The sequence below is a fragment of the Geotrypetes seraphini genome, chromosome 1 (assembly GCF_902459505.1).
Source record: "Geotrypetes seraphini chromosome 1, aGeoSer1.1, whole genome shotgun sequence".
NCBI classification, from domain to species: Eukaryota; Metazoa; Chordata; class Amphibia; order Gymnophiona; family Dermophiidae; genus Geotrypetes; species Geotrypetes seraphini.
In genome coordinates this window covers 492,389,292-492,407,365 of record NC_047084.1, presented here as the reverse complement: position 1 = coordinate 492,407,365, position 18,074 = coordinate 492,389,292, and the positions used below count along the sequence as shown (strand labels likewise).

The following is an 18,074-nucleotide window of genomic DNA, read 5'->3' as shown; positions in this document are numbered from 1 at the left end:
CTGAATTATCGCCTCCTCCTGCAAAGATTATCATCACTCATTGTGAACCCACGGCCAGAGATGTCTGATAGGTCCGAGGTCCTGCAATTGGTGGCACAGACCCACCCGAAGTTGGGTGAGCAGCAGGCTCCAAAGTTCGAAGGCGCAGCAGCAGAAGTGGTTGCACTGCCCGGCTCCCCCGCATCATAGGTCTCAGCCCGATGTAAGAAACAGAAGAGGAGCCAAAAATAGGAAAGTGTCGGCCTCGCCATAACCGCCAGCATTCCGAGGGAAAGGAGCACAGAGTGCAGCTACAGAGCTGAACCAGTCAGAAGGAGGGATTCAGCTGTAGGAAGGTCCAGAAGCAGGCCTGCGACATTGCCTCTTCAGTTGATGAAGCTTCTAAGATGCTGGTAAGCCCAGGGTGGGAAGCACAAAGGGACCAAACCCATAGGAGAGTCGCAGGTTTTTTTGGGGTTTTTTGCCATTTAACCCATGATCAGGAGGGAGATTGCTGGCTGGGAAGGGAGGGAGGCAACTTGCGGAAGTCATTCTTTACAGCGGGAACAATGCACTTTACCGCTCCCATGGGGCGGTGAAAAGTCTTGTTCTCAAACCTGTGGCAAACGGGCCAAATTTTTTCCTATTCCTGCAGATTTGCTGAGGCTTACCATGGGAAACAGTCACCGTGTCATTTTCTGCTTAGTATATGTTAGTGACTAGGAGAGTAGAGAAGAAAGTGAGCAAAGCATTATGTGTAATGCAGTCCCATACATGCTGCAGCCACCCCTGCTTACCTGTTTAAGCTTTATTACTAGTGGTCTTATCTTCTGCAAAGACCTCCTCTTTTCTCTCTCTGATAAGCTTGATTCCTTTGTCTACCTGCTATTATTTCCTAATTACCTGTACTGTCTGCTCTGATGGGTCAGCAAGAGTCTAACCTCTCTCTTCTATCAAAGACTACCTTCTATGACCTCTTCTCTAACCTGGTGTCAGGCTCTGTCCCTTACTGGTCCCTTCACCTCACCCTCTGGCCTTGTAGATGTTCCCTTTGGACTCCTGTGTCCCCATGAGCTCAGACATGCTCCATCTCGTCTCGGAAGCACATGTGCTTCTCTATCCTCTGCCCCCCCCCCCTTTGCTGGTCTAAATCTGTCTTTTTACCACACATATGCACTCAATATCGCACTACTCAGCATCTCACCTCTGTAACTACCTTAATTTACCTGATGACTTTCCCACCTCTGGCATAAAACCTCTCTCTCTTCCAAATTTCCACATTCATCTACTGCTGCAATATTCAGAACTACAGAGACTTCCTGGGTGTGCTGATGTACTAAAGATTATACTTCCTGGAAATGATAGCACACACCCACTTTAAGAGTACAGCATCAAGACCAGAACATTATTCTTTAAGAGTCCAGGACAAGCAGAGAACAGCTTAGGAAATATAGGCACTGGATACTGCAGCTCAAGAAGGGCAGTACAAGGAGAATAGGCCCTAATGACCCAATTTCAAGATAAGGAAATTGGGTCATTATGGCATAGACAGGGGGTGGGTAAGCAGAGTGGGCAGAATTGATGGGCTGTAGCCCTTTTCTGCCGTCATCTTCTATGTTTCTATGTAGAGTGGGGGAAGCTCAAGGAAGATAGGGGAGTGTGTGGTGCAGTGGTTAAAGCTACAACTTCAGCACCCTGGGGTTGTGGGTTCAAACCCACGCTGCTCCTTGTGATCCTGGGTAAGTCACTTAATCCCCCCATTGCCCCAGGTACATTAGATAGATTGTGAGCTGCTGGGACAGACAGGGAAAAATGCTTGAGTACCTGAATAAATTCATGTAAACTGTTCTGAATACAGTAGTATAGAAAATTAAATAAATAAATACTGTGAAAAGTTTCAGCCTTTGATAGCCAGAGCTGGTATTGTGACATCATAATGCCTCATTCCACCAGTGCCTAAGAGCCAACCTCATCAGTGATGTCACAATGGCTCGACTGTTCTACACTTGGCTCACTTTTACTACATTTTGATTTCTAGAGTGGTCAGAGGTTAAAGCTACAGCCTCAGCACCCTGTAGGTTCAAACCCACGCTGCTCCTTGTGACCCTGGGCAAGTCACTTAATCCCCCCATTGCCCCAGGTACATTAGATAGATTGTGAGTCCGCCGGGACAGACAGGGAAAAATGCTTGAATACCTGAAAAAATTCATGTAAACCGTTCTGAGCTCCCTTGGGAGAACGGTATAGAAAACTGAATAAATAAAGTAAGGCTGTGTTCTTGAAGTGAAAGTTTCAGTTGGGTAAGGTCTGTGTAGGAAATGGAGTGGATGTGGCAGAAGACTGATGGATGGGATTTCATTGGGTAGCCTTTCTGGGGTTATGGTTTACAAGAAATGATTTTACACACCACTCTGCTTGTTTCAAGCCATTTTCGGGTTTTATGCTCAAAGACACCTACATTGTCTTGCTCATATTTTTATCTTTGTACCCTACATCATCCGGACCCTTGAGGAAGGCGGTTTTGCTGAAACATGGACCGTGTAGGTTCCGACAGGACAATCATACGTGTATTATTAATTCAGACTTTTAGTTGTATTTTTATTGTGAAGAGCGAATAAAAATCATCTTTCAGAACATCCATATCCAGAGTCTGTTGTTTTTATCTTTGGATTGTTTTTACTGTGGATCACTGGGTCTCCCTTTTAGTTTTTTTGTGTCGCTCTGGACTAAAGGTCACAAATTCTCCACATAAACCTGTTATCACATGACAGTCACAGAGACTAGAACCGACAGATTTGGGTAAACTTAAGAAAGGGCACCTAAAGATAGCTGCCCCCATAGAACGTGATAGACAGGATTAAACAGGGTCAAATTTTTTTAGAAACCTAGGCAATAGCATTTAAGCTGAAGTTAGATAGGGAAAAGACCAAATTTTTGGTACTGAGTAGTCCATTAAACACACAGTCCATTAAAGAATTGGAAATTGATGCTACTGAATCTGTTGGAAAAAACAATTTAAGAAATTCTAGGAGTGATTTTGGACAAAGTTATTACAGGCGGTTAACACAAAACTGCTTCAACTTTTCTGGAAACTTGGGTGGATTAGATAGTATTTTGAAATTGAAGCAGTCTGGCTTATTGCATACTAGAGAATGACAAAAAAGACAAATTTGTTCCCGTCCCCAAAGGATCTCAATATCCCCGTCTGATCCCCACGAGTTCAGTCCCTGTCCCATTCCTACAAGCTCTGCCTTAACCGCACAAGCCTTGAACACTTATGATTTTAAAGCGTTCGAGGCTTGTGCAGATGAGGACAGAACTTGCAAGATTGGGGCAGGGACAGAGCTCAGGAGGATGGGACGGGGACACAGACATAAATACTAGTCCATTTCAATTCCTGTAATATTATCTATTTGGTGTGTCCAGAATAACTAAAGCAAAAGCTTCAAACAGTTCAGAAAACAACTGTGCGCTTGATTTGTGGCATTTCAGATTTTGAGAGAGTAATGCCTTTATGTCCTAAACTTCACTGGCTTCCTATTGGAGCATGTGTCACTTTTAAATTATGTTCTTTAATTTTCCTTAACCTTCATGGTCAAGCTCCAGGCTATATGATAGATCTAGTTAACTTGTCATCTATGAACTGCAATATAAAATCTAGACATTGTTGGCTCTTCATTATCCTACAGCTAAAAATGTGGTCTCCCTTATCCAGATTATCTCATATCAAGTCAAGTGGTGGAATGCTCTTCCTGAACATGCAAGATTTCGTAAATTACTAAAGACTTTTCTATTTCATAAATGTATTAATTGTTAAGACATCAATTAATTGTTAAGACATTTTTTTTTTAATTAATTAATTTTATAAATTGTATAAATTCTGCCTCTTACCTACTTGTTTCAGTTTGTATTAATAGAACATAATGATTAGTCTGTATAATCTTGTCTCATTTGTATTTGTATTTGTCATCCCTGGCTTTTATTGTACATTACAATTATGTAATACGCATTGAAATATTGGATATTGCGTAAAATCAAAATTTAATAAACTTGAAACTTGTTGTGAATCTGTAAATGTCCAAAGGCTTACTTACCCCCTCTTTTACAAAGGTGCGCTAAGCTTTTTAGCGCGCACTAAACACGAGGTAAATACTAACGCGTGCACGTTATCCTATTGACGCGTTAGCGGTTAGTGCACGCGTTGATTTAGCGCAAGCTTAGTGCGCCTTTGTAAAAGAGGGTCTTAGTTTTAGGAATTTGTAAACCACTCTGAACTCAAGAGGCTAATGTGGTATATAAGCACTCAGTGTGATGTAAAAGCATAGATTCTATGATGACAATGTGGTGAATGCAGTGACGACAGCTAACTTAGCGGGGCTTATGTTTAAATATATTTATTAAGTATTTCCAAAAAAGGTGCCAGAAATATCATACAGTAATGCAAACCGAATTCTCTTATATGTGCACAAACCAATCCCCTCCCTCCCCCCCCTCCACTTCCATAAAAGCAGTGTCCATTAGCTCATCATGTAGCATGCGACCATCCTTACAAATTCAATAACCTGCTGCAAGCATGGGGAGCAAGGTCCATCCAAAAACACTCCCATATCTGACAAAAGCGACGGCCCGGGCCCAAGTCAAGATCTCCAACTTGTCACTTAGCGGGGCTTAAAAGAGCTTTGGATGATTTCCTAGAAGAAGGGGCTGTAAACCATTATTAAGATGGACTTTTTCAAATTGAAGAATTGAGTTTGGGACTGTAATCTGTATTGATTAATTTTGCTATGGAAAATTTTTTAACTGTATGTATTGCTGAGATTTGATTGTTTTTTTATTTGAATGGAGATGTTAACTGTTTAGTATTTTATGAAAAAAAAATTGAACTTTAACTTTTATTCTTTTCTATACTATTTTTAAATGGAGTTCCTTTATATTTTTTGGTGGGCAAACTTATGTTGCAGTTACAAATATGAAAGAATGAACGCTGAATTTTTGGAATATAGTAATGCATTTAGAAGGGTATGGAGCCTGTTGACATCATCTGTTGAAAATCACATTAGTTGTCGTGTACCTTGTCTTTTTAGATAATTTCCTTACACATCCAGGGTGGGAGGGAGGGAGGTGGGAAGGTATCATTATTTCTTGTATTTAGTTTATTGAAATTCTATATGTGATTATACTTTTATGGATGAATGGGAGGAAGGGGGGGGGAGGGAGAAAATGATTGTTTTCAGAATGTTTGTATATTTAAAGTGCTTTTCCTGATTATGTTTATGTTTAAAATTTTTGCAATGCACTGTTAATATTTGAAAATTAAAGATTTTTTTTTAATGCAGTCCCTTTCTTAATGAATGTGAATTATACATTGTAAATTGTTTGGATCCTTTTTTTTAGGCTGTTATGAATTATATAAAGTTTTTAATAAACATAAACTTGTGGAAATCCACAGCTTATTCCTAGGATAAGCAGCATAAAATCTGTTTTACTCCTTTGGATCTTGCCAGGTACCTGTGACCTGGGTTGGCCACTGTTGGGCTTCATGGATCTTGGGTTCATTTCTGTATGGCAATTCTTATGTCCTTATTTGCCACTGTAGAATTCTAGTGTGTATCTATTTACATGTGTAACCTTAGTCACAAGCACTTATGCCATCTCATGGCTGGTGTAAGTGCTCATGCCTACCTGTTTTCAGTTACATGTACAAGTGATAGTACTTTATAGTCCTGCACACGCAAATGACCTCATTCTATAACATGCACATATTTGCATGCTAATCGTAAATTTGAGTGCTCAACTTTATAGAATTTGCCTCATAATATGTAAGGCTAGCTATGAACAGGAATGGCAATGGTAGCACTCTACCCCTCATTTGTCCCTTCTTCTAACAAGTCTTTGTCTTTTTTAAAAAAAAAATAGTAGTGGAGCCCTGAAAGGGAGGTTCAAGACTAGAGAATGACGCAGGGAAAAAAAATTGGTCCTCGTCTCTGTGGACTCTGCCCCGTGTCCACTCCGTCTCTGCGGACTCTGTCTGATCCCATCCACACAAGTCTTGAATAGCTATTTTATATTGAAATCATTTTATTAAAGTATAAAAAGGAACAATATGCTGTACAACTGTCATTTCATAAATCACAAATACAGAAAAAGGATCAACAAAACCTATCTCCTCCACAATCGCCCCTCCACTATCAGGAATACTGATACATAACTGACCCAAAATGTTAAACATAAATTAAACCAGAATCCCAAGAAGCCACACCTTCCATATAGTACAACACCAAAGAAATTAAAAGATTTATTTCCTCCTATACGGTACAAAATATAAAGATCACACGTGCCAAGAATGGTGTTAGGCCAAGGAGTGCAATTAGGGCAACTGCCCCCTGGCTAGAGAAAGCACTAAGCCTGCTGGAAGCTGAAGATGGCATAGGCTAGTAAAGGGCTTTGAGGTCCCCTCCCAAATTTCTTCCCTGGCCCTATCCATGTCTAACACCAGCACCAGCAGGATAAACATTTCAGTTCTTATGTATTCCAATCACAAAATAGAAAAATTTTTTTTTTCTACTTTTTGTTGTCTGATCATTATTCAAATCATGTTGGTCCCAGGCTCTGATTTCTGTTTGTCTTCTGTTAACTCACTTGCCAGGGTCTCCTGCCCATTTGACATTATCTTCTTTCTCCATGTTCACCATCCATCTTCCATCTCCACTTCCCTTCCCTCCCTGGAGGACTGGCATCTTTCCTTTCTTAATCTCTATCCCCACAGTCCAGCATTTCTCTAATGACACACTACCCCCCCTCCTCCATGGGATCCAATAAGGCAGTATTCTTGCGCTCTTCTGGCCACCAGCAGTGTGAGTGAAGCATTCCCTTTGCTACTACTTTGCACCTAAGTGGGACCAGGAAGCAGTAGCAGAGGGGAAGCTTCCAGCTGTGGAAGGCAGCTGCAGCGATGGATCCCAGCATTCCCAGATCCACCATCTCTCCTTTTCTCAACTACTCTTTCATCCAGCATCTCTCCCTCCTTCCCCACCACCCCAGAGTCTATCATCTCTCCCTTTCTCTTCCCAACTGCCCTCCTGTCTAGTATCTCTATCACCCCTCCCTACATACCACCCCTTGGGTCCAACTTCTCTCCCATTTTTCCCCTCCCTCCATCCCATTGTCCACCATCTCTCTCCCGCTCCTGTTATCAGACCCATTATTTCTTCCCCTTCACTCCCTCCCTCCTTCCTCTGTGTACTCCTAATAGCTACTACACAAGGGAGCCCCAAAGATTGGAATGCTTCCCCCTTCTCTTCACCATCATCCGGTGTCCCCATGGTCTCCCTTTCCCTCTACCAAGCAGCACAATGGGAACAAGTCAATCTAATCAGTCGATTACACACAAAAAAGACTTGTATATATAATGATCACCAATCGTTATATAAACTTAAGCTACTTTGCTCTCAGATGCCTGCGCTGGTAAAATAATAAATTTCTTATCAGCTGTTGCGGGAGATTGGTATCTTTCATCGAGCTCAGTGCTTTTTGTATTGAAATATAAAGTGCATCAAAAAGCACAACTAAAGTGCTTTTGTGCAAAACAAAAAATCAACCAGCACTTATCTTAAATGTAGATATTGAGCCGGTGTTGTAGTTGTAGCTGTATGAGGTTATACGAAGCTTATGACACCCAACGGGGACTTGTTTCACCTATTGACAGCTTCATCAGGGGTCTTTGTGTAAATGTGCGACTAAGCTCCGATTGAAGAGCAAAATGGCGCTGGCAACTCTTTCCCTCTGCCATGGTCCGCCCCAGATCAAAACAAGACATTAGGTCAGAGGAGGGGCAGGACCGTGGCAGAGGGAAAATGCACCAGTGATACTCCACAGGCCATAATTAGATTTTAAATTGAGACTGGGAGGTGAATCGGGCACTAGCTCGCAGGTTCAGATGGCTTCTCTCCCTCCCTACTGCTGGCACAAGCCTTGCAGAGCGAGCCATCAAGCGTAGGCTTGCTCGACGATGCTTGTGGCCTTCCCTCTGCTAGGCTCCTCCTTATGATGCAACTTCCTTTCTTTGTGAAAAAAAGGAAGTTGCATCATAAGGAGGAGCCAAGCAGAGGGAAGGCCATGAATACCGTCTAGCAGCCCTGTGTAGAGATTGGCTCGCTCTGTAAGGTGTGAGCCAGCAGCAGGGAGGGAGGGAAGCCGGCTGGGGGTAGGCTGTAGTTGCCGGACCCACAAGCAAGGGGGGGGGGGGGGGCTGGGCTGCAGCTGCCGGATCCACAAGGGGAGGGCCTGGAGCTGCTGGACCTGTGATGGTGAGATATTGGGGAGTTGTGGTGGGTGGGGTTCCCCGCGAGACCAAGTTTAGAGCTCAGCAGTGGTGAAACTTTTTGTCTCCATGACGGTGGTTAACATATATAGATTTTACCCACTCCTGCGGTTTTACTGCAGTCACCTGCGATTAGCCACTGGAATGGGTCACCGTGTCATTCTCTATTCAATATCAACAGTGGTAAAGCAGCAAAGGATACTGGCTATTTTGAGGCATGCATTTACCTCACTCTGACAGCAGATTAGGTATTTTTTCTTCTGGTTCATACAAGCTCTAACTTTTGCTTTCTCTTCCTTTCCCACGTGTCAGACTGGGTGTGGATGCAGGGATCTTGGAGACTAATCTTGTTGCATAACACTGTGTGATCACTTTGCTTGTCTTACCGTAGCTCTGGCCATAATAATATGCATTCTCTAAATGTTGCTTCTGGATTTTTATGTACTTATAAAATATTTAACAGCGTTTGTACTTGCAATGACAATAGCTTCAAAGACAAAAATTATTTTCAACTAGGTAGCTGAATTGCTTATAAGTGCTACTATATATAACTATATACTATAAGCTCCTCCCTCTGCAGTCCATTGGAGAGATCAATCTACCTGCTTTTAAATATCAGCAACAGTGGGAAATCAACTGCTTTTACACCTCAGCAGCAGCGGAACTATCCGCAACTACCAAGAGCACACAGACCCGATCCAGCCAAGAGTGTGAGCTCCACCTCCCCCTGCAGTCCACTAAGAAGATCAACTGTTTTTTACACCTAAGCAGCAACAGGACCAGCCACCACTACCGAGAGCCCTTTGCCCTGATCCAGCCAAACAAGTAAGCTCTTCCCCCAGCATTCCGTTGGAAAAATCAATATGCTTGCTTTTAAATATTATCAGAAGTATGAGATCAACTGCTTTTACACCTAAGCAGCCTATAATAGGAGCCCTTGCCCCGATCCAACCAGGCATGTGAGCTCCTCCCCCTATATCCCGTTTAAGAGATCAATCTACCTGCTTTAAATATCAGCAGCAGTAGAAAAACAACTGCTTTTACATACAAGCAGCAGCGAGACCTACCACAACCACCAAGAGCCCACAGACCCGATCCTGCCAGGAGTGTGAACTCCTCCCCCTGCAGTCCATTGGAGAGATCAATCTGCCTGCTTTTAAATATCTTACTTAGAACTCTGCTCAGAGACATGAAGGCTGATTACTCGGCCTCACCTACCAATCATTGCAGTGTTCAAAAAGAAAGCTTTTATCTTCAATAATCTTTTAATGCGCTAGCTTGACCGCTATGCTAAAGATGGTAATATTTTCCATAAGTTCTTGTGAACTATACAAAATTACTTATCTTTAAACAGTGACTGGTTCCGACGTGCACGTTTCGTTTGCTGCGTCAGGGAACCGACAATAACAGCTGAGTTTTAAAGCTGGTAGTGAAGTCACTGAAACAGAAATTGAATACTGTAAATATTTGTATAATAGAATGTGAATGCAAATTATAAAAGAATACAGCACTATCTTATGGCTATTAACTGAAAGGGCACACTCACCATTAGATTACAGAACTGGATATCTCAAAAAGTGTTTCTTCTTGGTCGTTTCAAACAGGGCTTAGCAGAATACAGACGCTATTTATAGGTAATGCAGAGCCGGTGGGGCTGTCACGTCAGAACGTTGAGACGTAACTGTCCCGGCCTGCAGATTCTATTGCATCATCAAGCTGTCTACTTGGAACAAAAACCTTATTCTCAAAAGAAACCTATTGTTCACTAATGAAAAAGTGTATGAGTGAATAAAAGAATCACAGAAAGGCTCTCCACTCTACCTCACTATTTAACCCTCGGGGGAGCAAAGTGCCTAAGGTATAAATCCATTTCTGTTCTAGGGCATACAGTTTGGCTTTCATATCGCCTCCCCTAGCGTCTGTATTCTGCTAAGCCCTGTTTGAAACGACCAAGAAGAAACACTTTTTGAGATATCCAGTTCTGTAATCTAATGGTGAGTGTGCCCTTTCAGTTAATAGCCATAAGATAGTGCTGTATTCTTTTATAATTTGCATTCACATTCTATTATACAAATATTTACAGTATTCAATTTCTGTTTCAGTGACTTCACTACCAGCTTTAAAACTCAGCTGTTATTGTCGGTTCCCTGACGCAGCAAACGAAACGTGCACGTCGGAACCAGTCACTGTTTAAAGATAAGTAATTTTGTATAGTTCACAAGAACTTATGGAAAATATTACCATCTTTAGCATAGCGGTCAAGCTAGCGCATTAAAAGATTATTGAAGATAAAAGCTTTCTTTTTGAACACTGCAATGATTGGTAGGTGAGGCCGAGTAATCAGCCTTCATGTCTCTGAGCAGAGTTCTAAGTAAGAAATAAGCTTACTAAGCATATTGATGTATGTGGTGACTTTACTTTTTGTGTTACCGATTTCTTTAGTCACTCAATAGTAACCTTCATTGTGCAAGAGTTACCCCTGCACATTTTGTTTTGACTTAGTCTGCTTTTAAATATCAGCAGCAGTGGAGATCAACTGCTTTTACACCTAAGCAGAAACGAGACCAGCCACAACCACCGAGAGCACACAGACCCGATCCTACCAAGAGTGTGAACTCTTCCCCCCATGCAATCCGCTAAGAAGATCGACTGTCGGCTCCGGGCGGCTTTCCCGCAGAGGAGAGAATCCTGCATTCACCGTGGGCCTCATCTGGGGCAGCCTCCTTGGAGCGGCTGGGGCACGGGCAGTGTGTCTGGGAGGGAATGCATGGATGGGAGAACATCGCAGGGGAGGAGACATAGGCATCCTGGGACTGTCTGCCAAGTCTCTTCCCTGAAGAAGCCCTTTCTGGAAACGTCAATCGCTCCTCCTAAACTTACTTGCTCCACTTCATCACTGACGCTGAAACCGTGGATTGAAGACAAAGTTTTATTTTATTTTTCTTTCCAGCTTATGATTTATCTTTAATCTTATCTATTGTTTTGCTTTTTGTCTTTGTTTTGTTCTATGTTCTATTTCTATCATTTAAATTTCTCCAGAATTCTACTGTTCAACGGCTCCCCCTTCTGCTTCTATTCCTTTCTCTCCTCTCTTCTACCTTCCAAAGTATTTAGATCAATGCTGTCTTGTTAAAATGTTTATTTTATTTTTATTTTTCCTCTAATTCTACTTTTCACTTCTCTATTACCCTCCAGGTACTTTAGTTAGATTGTGAGCCTTCGGGACAGTAAGGGAATTTTTCAAGTACCTTTCTTATTTCTAATCTTAATGTATATTTTCTGTAAACCGCTTAGAACCTAACGGATGTAGCGGTATATAAGAAATAAATTACATTACATTACATTATAACCAGAATTAATGTGTTCATTGGAAAAGCTACAAATAAGCTACAATACCTGGAGTCTTGAAATTTCTCAGCTGGGATGGAGTATCAAAGATTTCCAGGATCCAGTCACCTGATGCCTTTTCACCCCAGCAGTGAGTTGTCATGAACTCCCAGTTCTTAAACCCTTCCATGAAGTGATCAAACAATCTAAAATCACAAAATCAAAGGAAACATTACTTCTCAGCTATTCTAGTCTACTTAAGGCACCAGCACAACCCACAAATACTGTACAATCATTCACGTTTACAGTATTCACTTGCTTGTTTCTCAGTGTATAGACAGGGACCTCTAGTGGCTCTTCTAGAATACTACATGATGACCTTTTTTGTATCACTTGTAATTTTCAGAACAGGAGAGCACTCTTTGCACCAGTGAAGTAATGATGGGAGAGGACTTCCCTAGGAGGGAAATTTGAATTGGTATAAATACTCATCTCAAAGATCTTAACTGTCTTTGGCTGTCAGAACCATTGTACCAGGAGCAGCTGTTAGTCCTACAAGGTGACAAGTAGATTAGGCTTGTACTCTGAAGAACCTCGAGGGTGAAGTACTTAAATTTGTCCTGAACATTTTGATACAGTTATTTTTTTTCTGCTTGTTGTTTAAAGCATGCCTAGACAAATAAGCACTGAATCTAGGAGCCAGCAATTTAAACCTTTACTCTCCATTTCACATCCATCCTTGTTTACTCCAGCCTTCATCCACTCTCTCTCTCATAACCTCCCTCCAGCCTTCATCCAGTCTCCTTTCACAAATCCCCAATCTCCATGTAGTCATACTCTCTCTCTATCACAACCCCCTACTCAACCTTCATGCAATCTATCTCTCCCCCTAACCCCGGAGCTCTCATGTAGACTCTCACTGTTTTGAACCTTGCCACATATTTCCTTCACCTCGCTAGATGCAGAAAAAACTACATTTCCTACTTGCCTGCAGCAAATAGTCCAGCAGTTTCAAGTCCCAAGACACTTGAAAACACAAGTGTACCTGAACTTCCTGCTCCACATGGCTCAAGCTTACAGTGAGCTGAATCGCTGTGGGCAAGTAGGAAATGTTTTCTGTAAGTAAGTAAGAATTTGAAGGCAAGAAATCTCAGGCACTAGGGTGCAATTTCTAGACTCAGGGAATATACTCAGGGATTCAAATATCAGAGAATAGACTCAGGGATTTGAATATTAATCAAGCTTTATTAAGAATATGAGAAGCAAAAAAAGAACCGGCACAGATGCAACAAACATGACATGATCTGGTGAATTAAGAAGCCTTCAAAGAACATCTTGCCTATCTTTTTGATGTTGCTACCAGTGATGCATTAGACACAATGAAAATCAAAGACAGACAGACAATTTCTAATCATGCAGAGGCAAGATGTTTCATCATGCAGCATGGCCGGTAGTAACACAGTACTTGCATAGGAGGAGGATAGAAAGAGAGTGTGAGAAGAAAGATTAAGTTTGCAGCCACAGTAGAGGCAGAAAAAGTCATTGTCCAGTAGTTCTACATAGCCAACTGATACTTCTCTCCTTCTGACTAATGGATTATCTGATTCTAAGAATATTGCTGAAGTTGACTCTGACAGTTATTCAAATTCAGATGCTGATTGTGAAGTCAGAAGAGCCCCTTTGTTCCAGTTTTAGGTCAAAACAGCCAAAGGTGAACATCCTTGCACATCCTGAAGTTGCCGGAGCATTAGATTGTGTTAATTTGCCAGACAAAGGTGCCACATTTGTTGTGCTGTTGTCAAAGTACTTGACCATAATGTAAATGAAATGACATAGTTAAGAAGCTCACTCCAAAGTTCACGGTGCAAGAAAAGTGAGGAGGCAGCCACTCTGAAGGATGAATTCCTTGATGAAATAACAGAAACTCCATTACTGCTATACTGGACATTACTGGAAACAAAGAAATGGTCGACAGAACTGAAGTACTTGTGACTGTCAATGGAGAAGAAAGTTTACTTGGAGTTCCAAAAACTGGCTGTGGAACTGGCAAACAGCAAGCTGAAACCTGTCTCACAGTACTGGATGAATGGAATCTTCTGAGATGAGTCTGGGGACTGGTGTTTGATACCACTGCAAGTAATACTAGCCTGAAGAACAATGCATGCACCTTCACTGAATCATCAATAGGATGAGTTAGCATGGCTCGCAAGTCGACAACATATGATGGAACTGGTGCTTGGAAGTGTCTTCACCCAACTGTTTGGAATAAGTGGAGGATCAGATGTTGCTGTGTTCAAAAGATTTCAGCAAAATTGGCCATACATAGATTAGGATTCATATGAAGTTGCTATGGACAATATGTTTGATGCAGACACATCACTCCTTTGGAAAGAAATTGCAACTTTCTGCAGAACACCCTTGAATGCATCACATCTAAAGGAAGACTACAAGGGGCTTCTTAAGCTCTGTTTAATTTTTCTTGGTGGCTGCCCAGATGCAGATAAAGCAAAGCCATCATTTTGAAAAGCCAGGGCTTCCTGGATAGCAAAGGCCATCTACCGTATTAAGATATTTGTGTTCTAGCAGCAGTTCTCTCTAACTGCCAAAGAAAGGCAGGGCATCAAATAACTGGTTTTCTTTTTAGCCTCATCTAAATCCACTACTGGAATGAAGTACATAACAAAACATTTTGTATTTACTATGGAATGACATTAGTTATCAGTAATCACTGAACATTGAACAATGCATATTAAATCACTAGGCCAACAAGCCTATTTTCAGCTGTAACACAGTATGTATTTTAACTTCATTCCATGTGAATTTCCTCACAATTCAGGTTTAGATGAAAAATTAATATAAATTCTGTACAGGCAGTTCCCATTTTACGAACATCCAACTTACATCGGACTTGTACTTACTAACGGGGGTCCTCATCCGAGGACCCCCTTTCTCTCCCTCCATTCTGTGCCCCAAGTACCTGCCTCCCTCCCAAGGGCATTTACCTTCTTCTGGCCGGCTCCCTCCTCCTTCCAGCCACAGTCGTTTCTATGCACAAAGCTGCGAGCAGCTTCTCCTATGCATGTCCCATGGCTGAATCAGAAGCCTTCCCTCTGTCTTCGGAGGAAGCTCTTGCAACTTATCTCTATAGTGTTACTATATGTACACAGCACTGTACATGAACATATAAGCCAGTCCCTGCTTACAATCTATTCAATCCAGACATACAGGACAAATAAGAGATTGGGAAATTTCATTTATTATGGGAATAATTAGAACATGGTACCGAACAAGTGACTAGGGCATTAAGGGGCTGATTTTATAAAAGGCGCGTAACTTAACTGACAAAATACCCTTAAGAGCCTCAGTAATTGGATAAAAAAAATTGAATTGGACGATAGGCATCTATCCGATTCTATAAAAGATAGGAGCCTATCACAATGAGATTAGTGGTGCCTAACACCTAAGTGGGCATTTCTATGGGTGGAGCGTGAATTAGGCGTCGCTAAGCGTGATTCTCCAAAAACTTAGGCGCCTGAAATGTAGGCCTTTAAAACCCTCGCCTACATTTCAAGTGCCTAAGTTTTTACCTAGGCACCACTAGCTGTAATTCTGTAAATGGTGCCTAAGTGTGACTGACATGTGGCTAGTGCCATTTTTCTAGGTGTCGGCCAATTTAGATGCTGTTTATAGAATCAGCCCCTAATTTAAAGGAATCACAGAAACTATCAGGTGGGTGGGTAAAGGAATGTTTTTTTGCTCCAGCAGAGGGTAAAAAAGCAGGGGTAGCAATCCTTATAAATAAAAAATGTACGGCCAAGATTAAGGTAAAAAATTCAGATCCACATGGAAGATGGATACATATTGATATAGGTATGGGAAATGATGCCCTGACGTTGTTTAATATATATGCCCCTAATTCGAATCAATCAGAATTTTTTAAAAAATTACAAAATATGTTGTTACCACTGGCTGCTTCTAATCTAGTGGTGGCTGGAGATTTTAATGCTGTAATGGATCCATTATTGGATAAAAAACCTGGTAAAAGTATAAAATCTTTAGGTTTAGATAATTTGGTTCAATCATGTGATTTGAAAGATATATGGCGTATTCTTCATTTTAATGATCAGGAATTTTCATTTTGTTCACAGGTTCATAAATCATTTTCAAGAATAGATTATATTTTTATTTCAACAAATAAAGTGCAACAGGTGATTAAAGCTTCCATAGATCCTATTATTATTTCAGATCATGCGGGAGTATGGATAGAATTACAATTAGATCAATTAGAAAATGATAGACCTCTTTGGAGATTTGATAATGCATTGCTTGTGGATGACAAATTTTTGGAAAATTTTAAAATACAAATTAATGAATTTTTTCAACTAAATTTAGTGGAGGATACATCTATAGAGAATGTATGGGATGCATTTAAAGCAACTATGAGGGGAAATATTATATCATATTCAGCTTTTATTAGGAAACAGATTAAAATACAATATATAGAATTAGAAAAAGAAATAAAAATATTAGAAGCTAAATTGGTAAGTAAATGGGAAAATGAAATTTTGCAAGCTCTTTTGAAAGCAAAAGGTAAATATAATGAATTAACTTCAAAAATGATAAGAAGAGATTTGTTTTCCAAGCAAGCAGTGTATTATGGAAATTCTAATAAGGCGGGGAGACTATTGGCAAATTATCTTAAAGTAAAAAAAAGGAAAACTAATATTAATGGAATAAAGGATGATAATGGTATAATAACAAATCAAACAAATATAATATTAAAACAATTTTTAAAATTTTATAAGGACCTGTATTCTACCGAGCCTTATTTGGAGAGACAAAAAGATGGAAAAAATTTTTTAGATTTAATTAATGGACCTAAGGTTCCTGATCACATAAAACGGAGTTTAGATGAACCTATATCATTAAAAGAATTAGAAACAGCATTGAGATCTCTTAGAGTTGGATCCGCTCCAGGTGGTGATGGTTATACAGTAGAATTTTATAAAACATTTCAAAATATCCTTTCCCCACATTTACTAAATTTATATCAGACACAACTTATAAAAGGTAATATTAAAGGTACTATGGCTGAATCAATAATAATTGTTTTGCCTAAGCCGGGGGTCGGCAACCTGCGGCTCCAGAGCCGCATGCGGCTCTTTTCCACCTTTGCTGCGGCTCCGGCCACGGGGATGAAAACAGCCGGCGATGCAGACATGCAGCCCACAAGTTCGGCGTCGCGGCGGGAAACAGCCACGCCGAGCAGCGAGCCCAGCACGCACACAGACGAAAGCCCTGCACGCCGATTGGTCCGGCGGCACGGCGGGAAACAGCCACGCCGAGCAGCGAGCCCAGCACGCACACAGACGAAAGCCCTGCACGCCGATTGGTCCGGCGGCCCCGCCGTGCCGCCGGACCAATCAGCAAGCAAGGCCCCCATCCGTGCACGCGCCGAGCCCACCGCCCAGCATGGCCACCTCCCGCCTCGACGCCGGACCCGCAAGCTGCATGCCCGCATTGCCAGAATTTAGGTAGGCTGTCTTCATCCCCATGGGAGTCTCTCTTGTGCGCTATGGCTCTAAGTCAGGGGTGCCAGGTGCAGGTAGAAGGGAGAGGGCCAGATGCAGGACTCGTGGGTGAGGGAGGAGAAGAGAGAGAGAAAGAGAGAGGGGAGGGAAACAAAAGGAAAATTTTCATACTGGGCTGGGCCGGAGTGGAGGGAGGGTGGAAAGATTCTGGCTACAGGGTGCATTAACAAAGGAAAAGGGGGGGAAAGCTGAAAATGGAGATAGTGACACAAAGAAGAGAAAGAGTAAGCAGGACCTACTGAATAAGGATAGAGATACAGAGGGGACATGAAGAGGAGGTGAAATAGAGACATAGAAGTAATGCTGAAAAAGTGGGGGGGGGGGAGATAAAGACATTGAAAGGGCAAATGGTGAACATGGGATAAAAACAAGGACAGAGACAAATGAAGATTCTGAAAAAGTGGTGATGCTGGAAAATAGGTGGAATGGTAATTCTGACAGACACAGAAGGGAAATGCTGGATCAAGGAGAGATGGGGCTCAGGCTGGATGGAATGAGGAGAAATGCCTTGTTGGCCCGGAACTTCCTCTCCTACGTCAGAATTGACGTCAGGGAGCGGAATGCTGGCCAGCGCGACGCTTCTGCAGGGAAAGCTTGGGACTGCGGTGGCTTGGGGGCTGTTCCCCGATGGCGGTGGCAGCAAACCGAGTGGCTTGGGGGAGGGCACGGAGAAAGAAAGAAAGGGGGCAGACAGGGAGACATAAAGAAGGGGGAAGAGGGAGACAGAAAGAAAAAGTTGGGGGAGAGAATGAGGTCTGGAGGAGAGGAAACATACAGGAGGCTGAAAGGAAGAAAGATTGGATGCTACTGGCACATTATATGGGGGGCTTATTGGCCCAGTAATGGTGGTGATCTTT

General features: G+C 41.9%; 1 protein-coding gene across 3 annotated transcripts in view; it reads right to left on the bottom strand.

Annotated features, from left to right (window-relative positions):
- PCSK5 (proprotein convertase subtilisin/kexin type 5) overlaps window positions 1-18,074 on the bottom strand; it is a 767,735-nt gene that overhangs the window by 257,131 nt on the left and 492,530 nt on the right. For all 3 annotated transcript variants that reach the window (XM_033926861.1, XM_033926868.1, XM_033926878.1), the window contains exon 13: window positions 11,696-11,832. In XM_033926861.1, coding sequence (XP_033782752.1) covers window positions 11,696-11,832 — 137 coding nt within the window. The remainder of the gene's footprint in view (window positions 1-11,695; window positions 11,833-18,074) is intronic.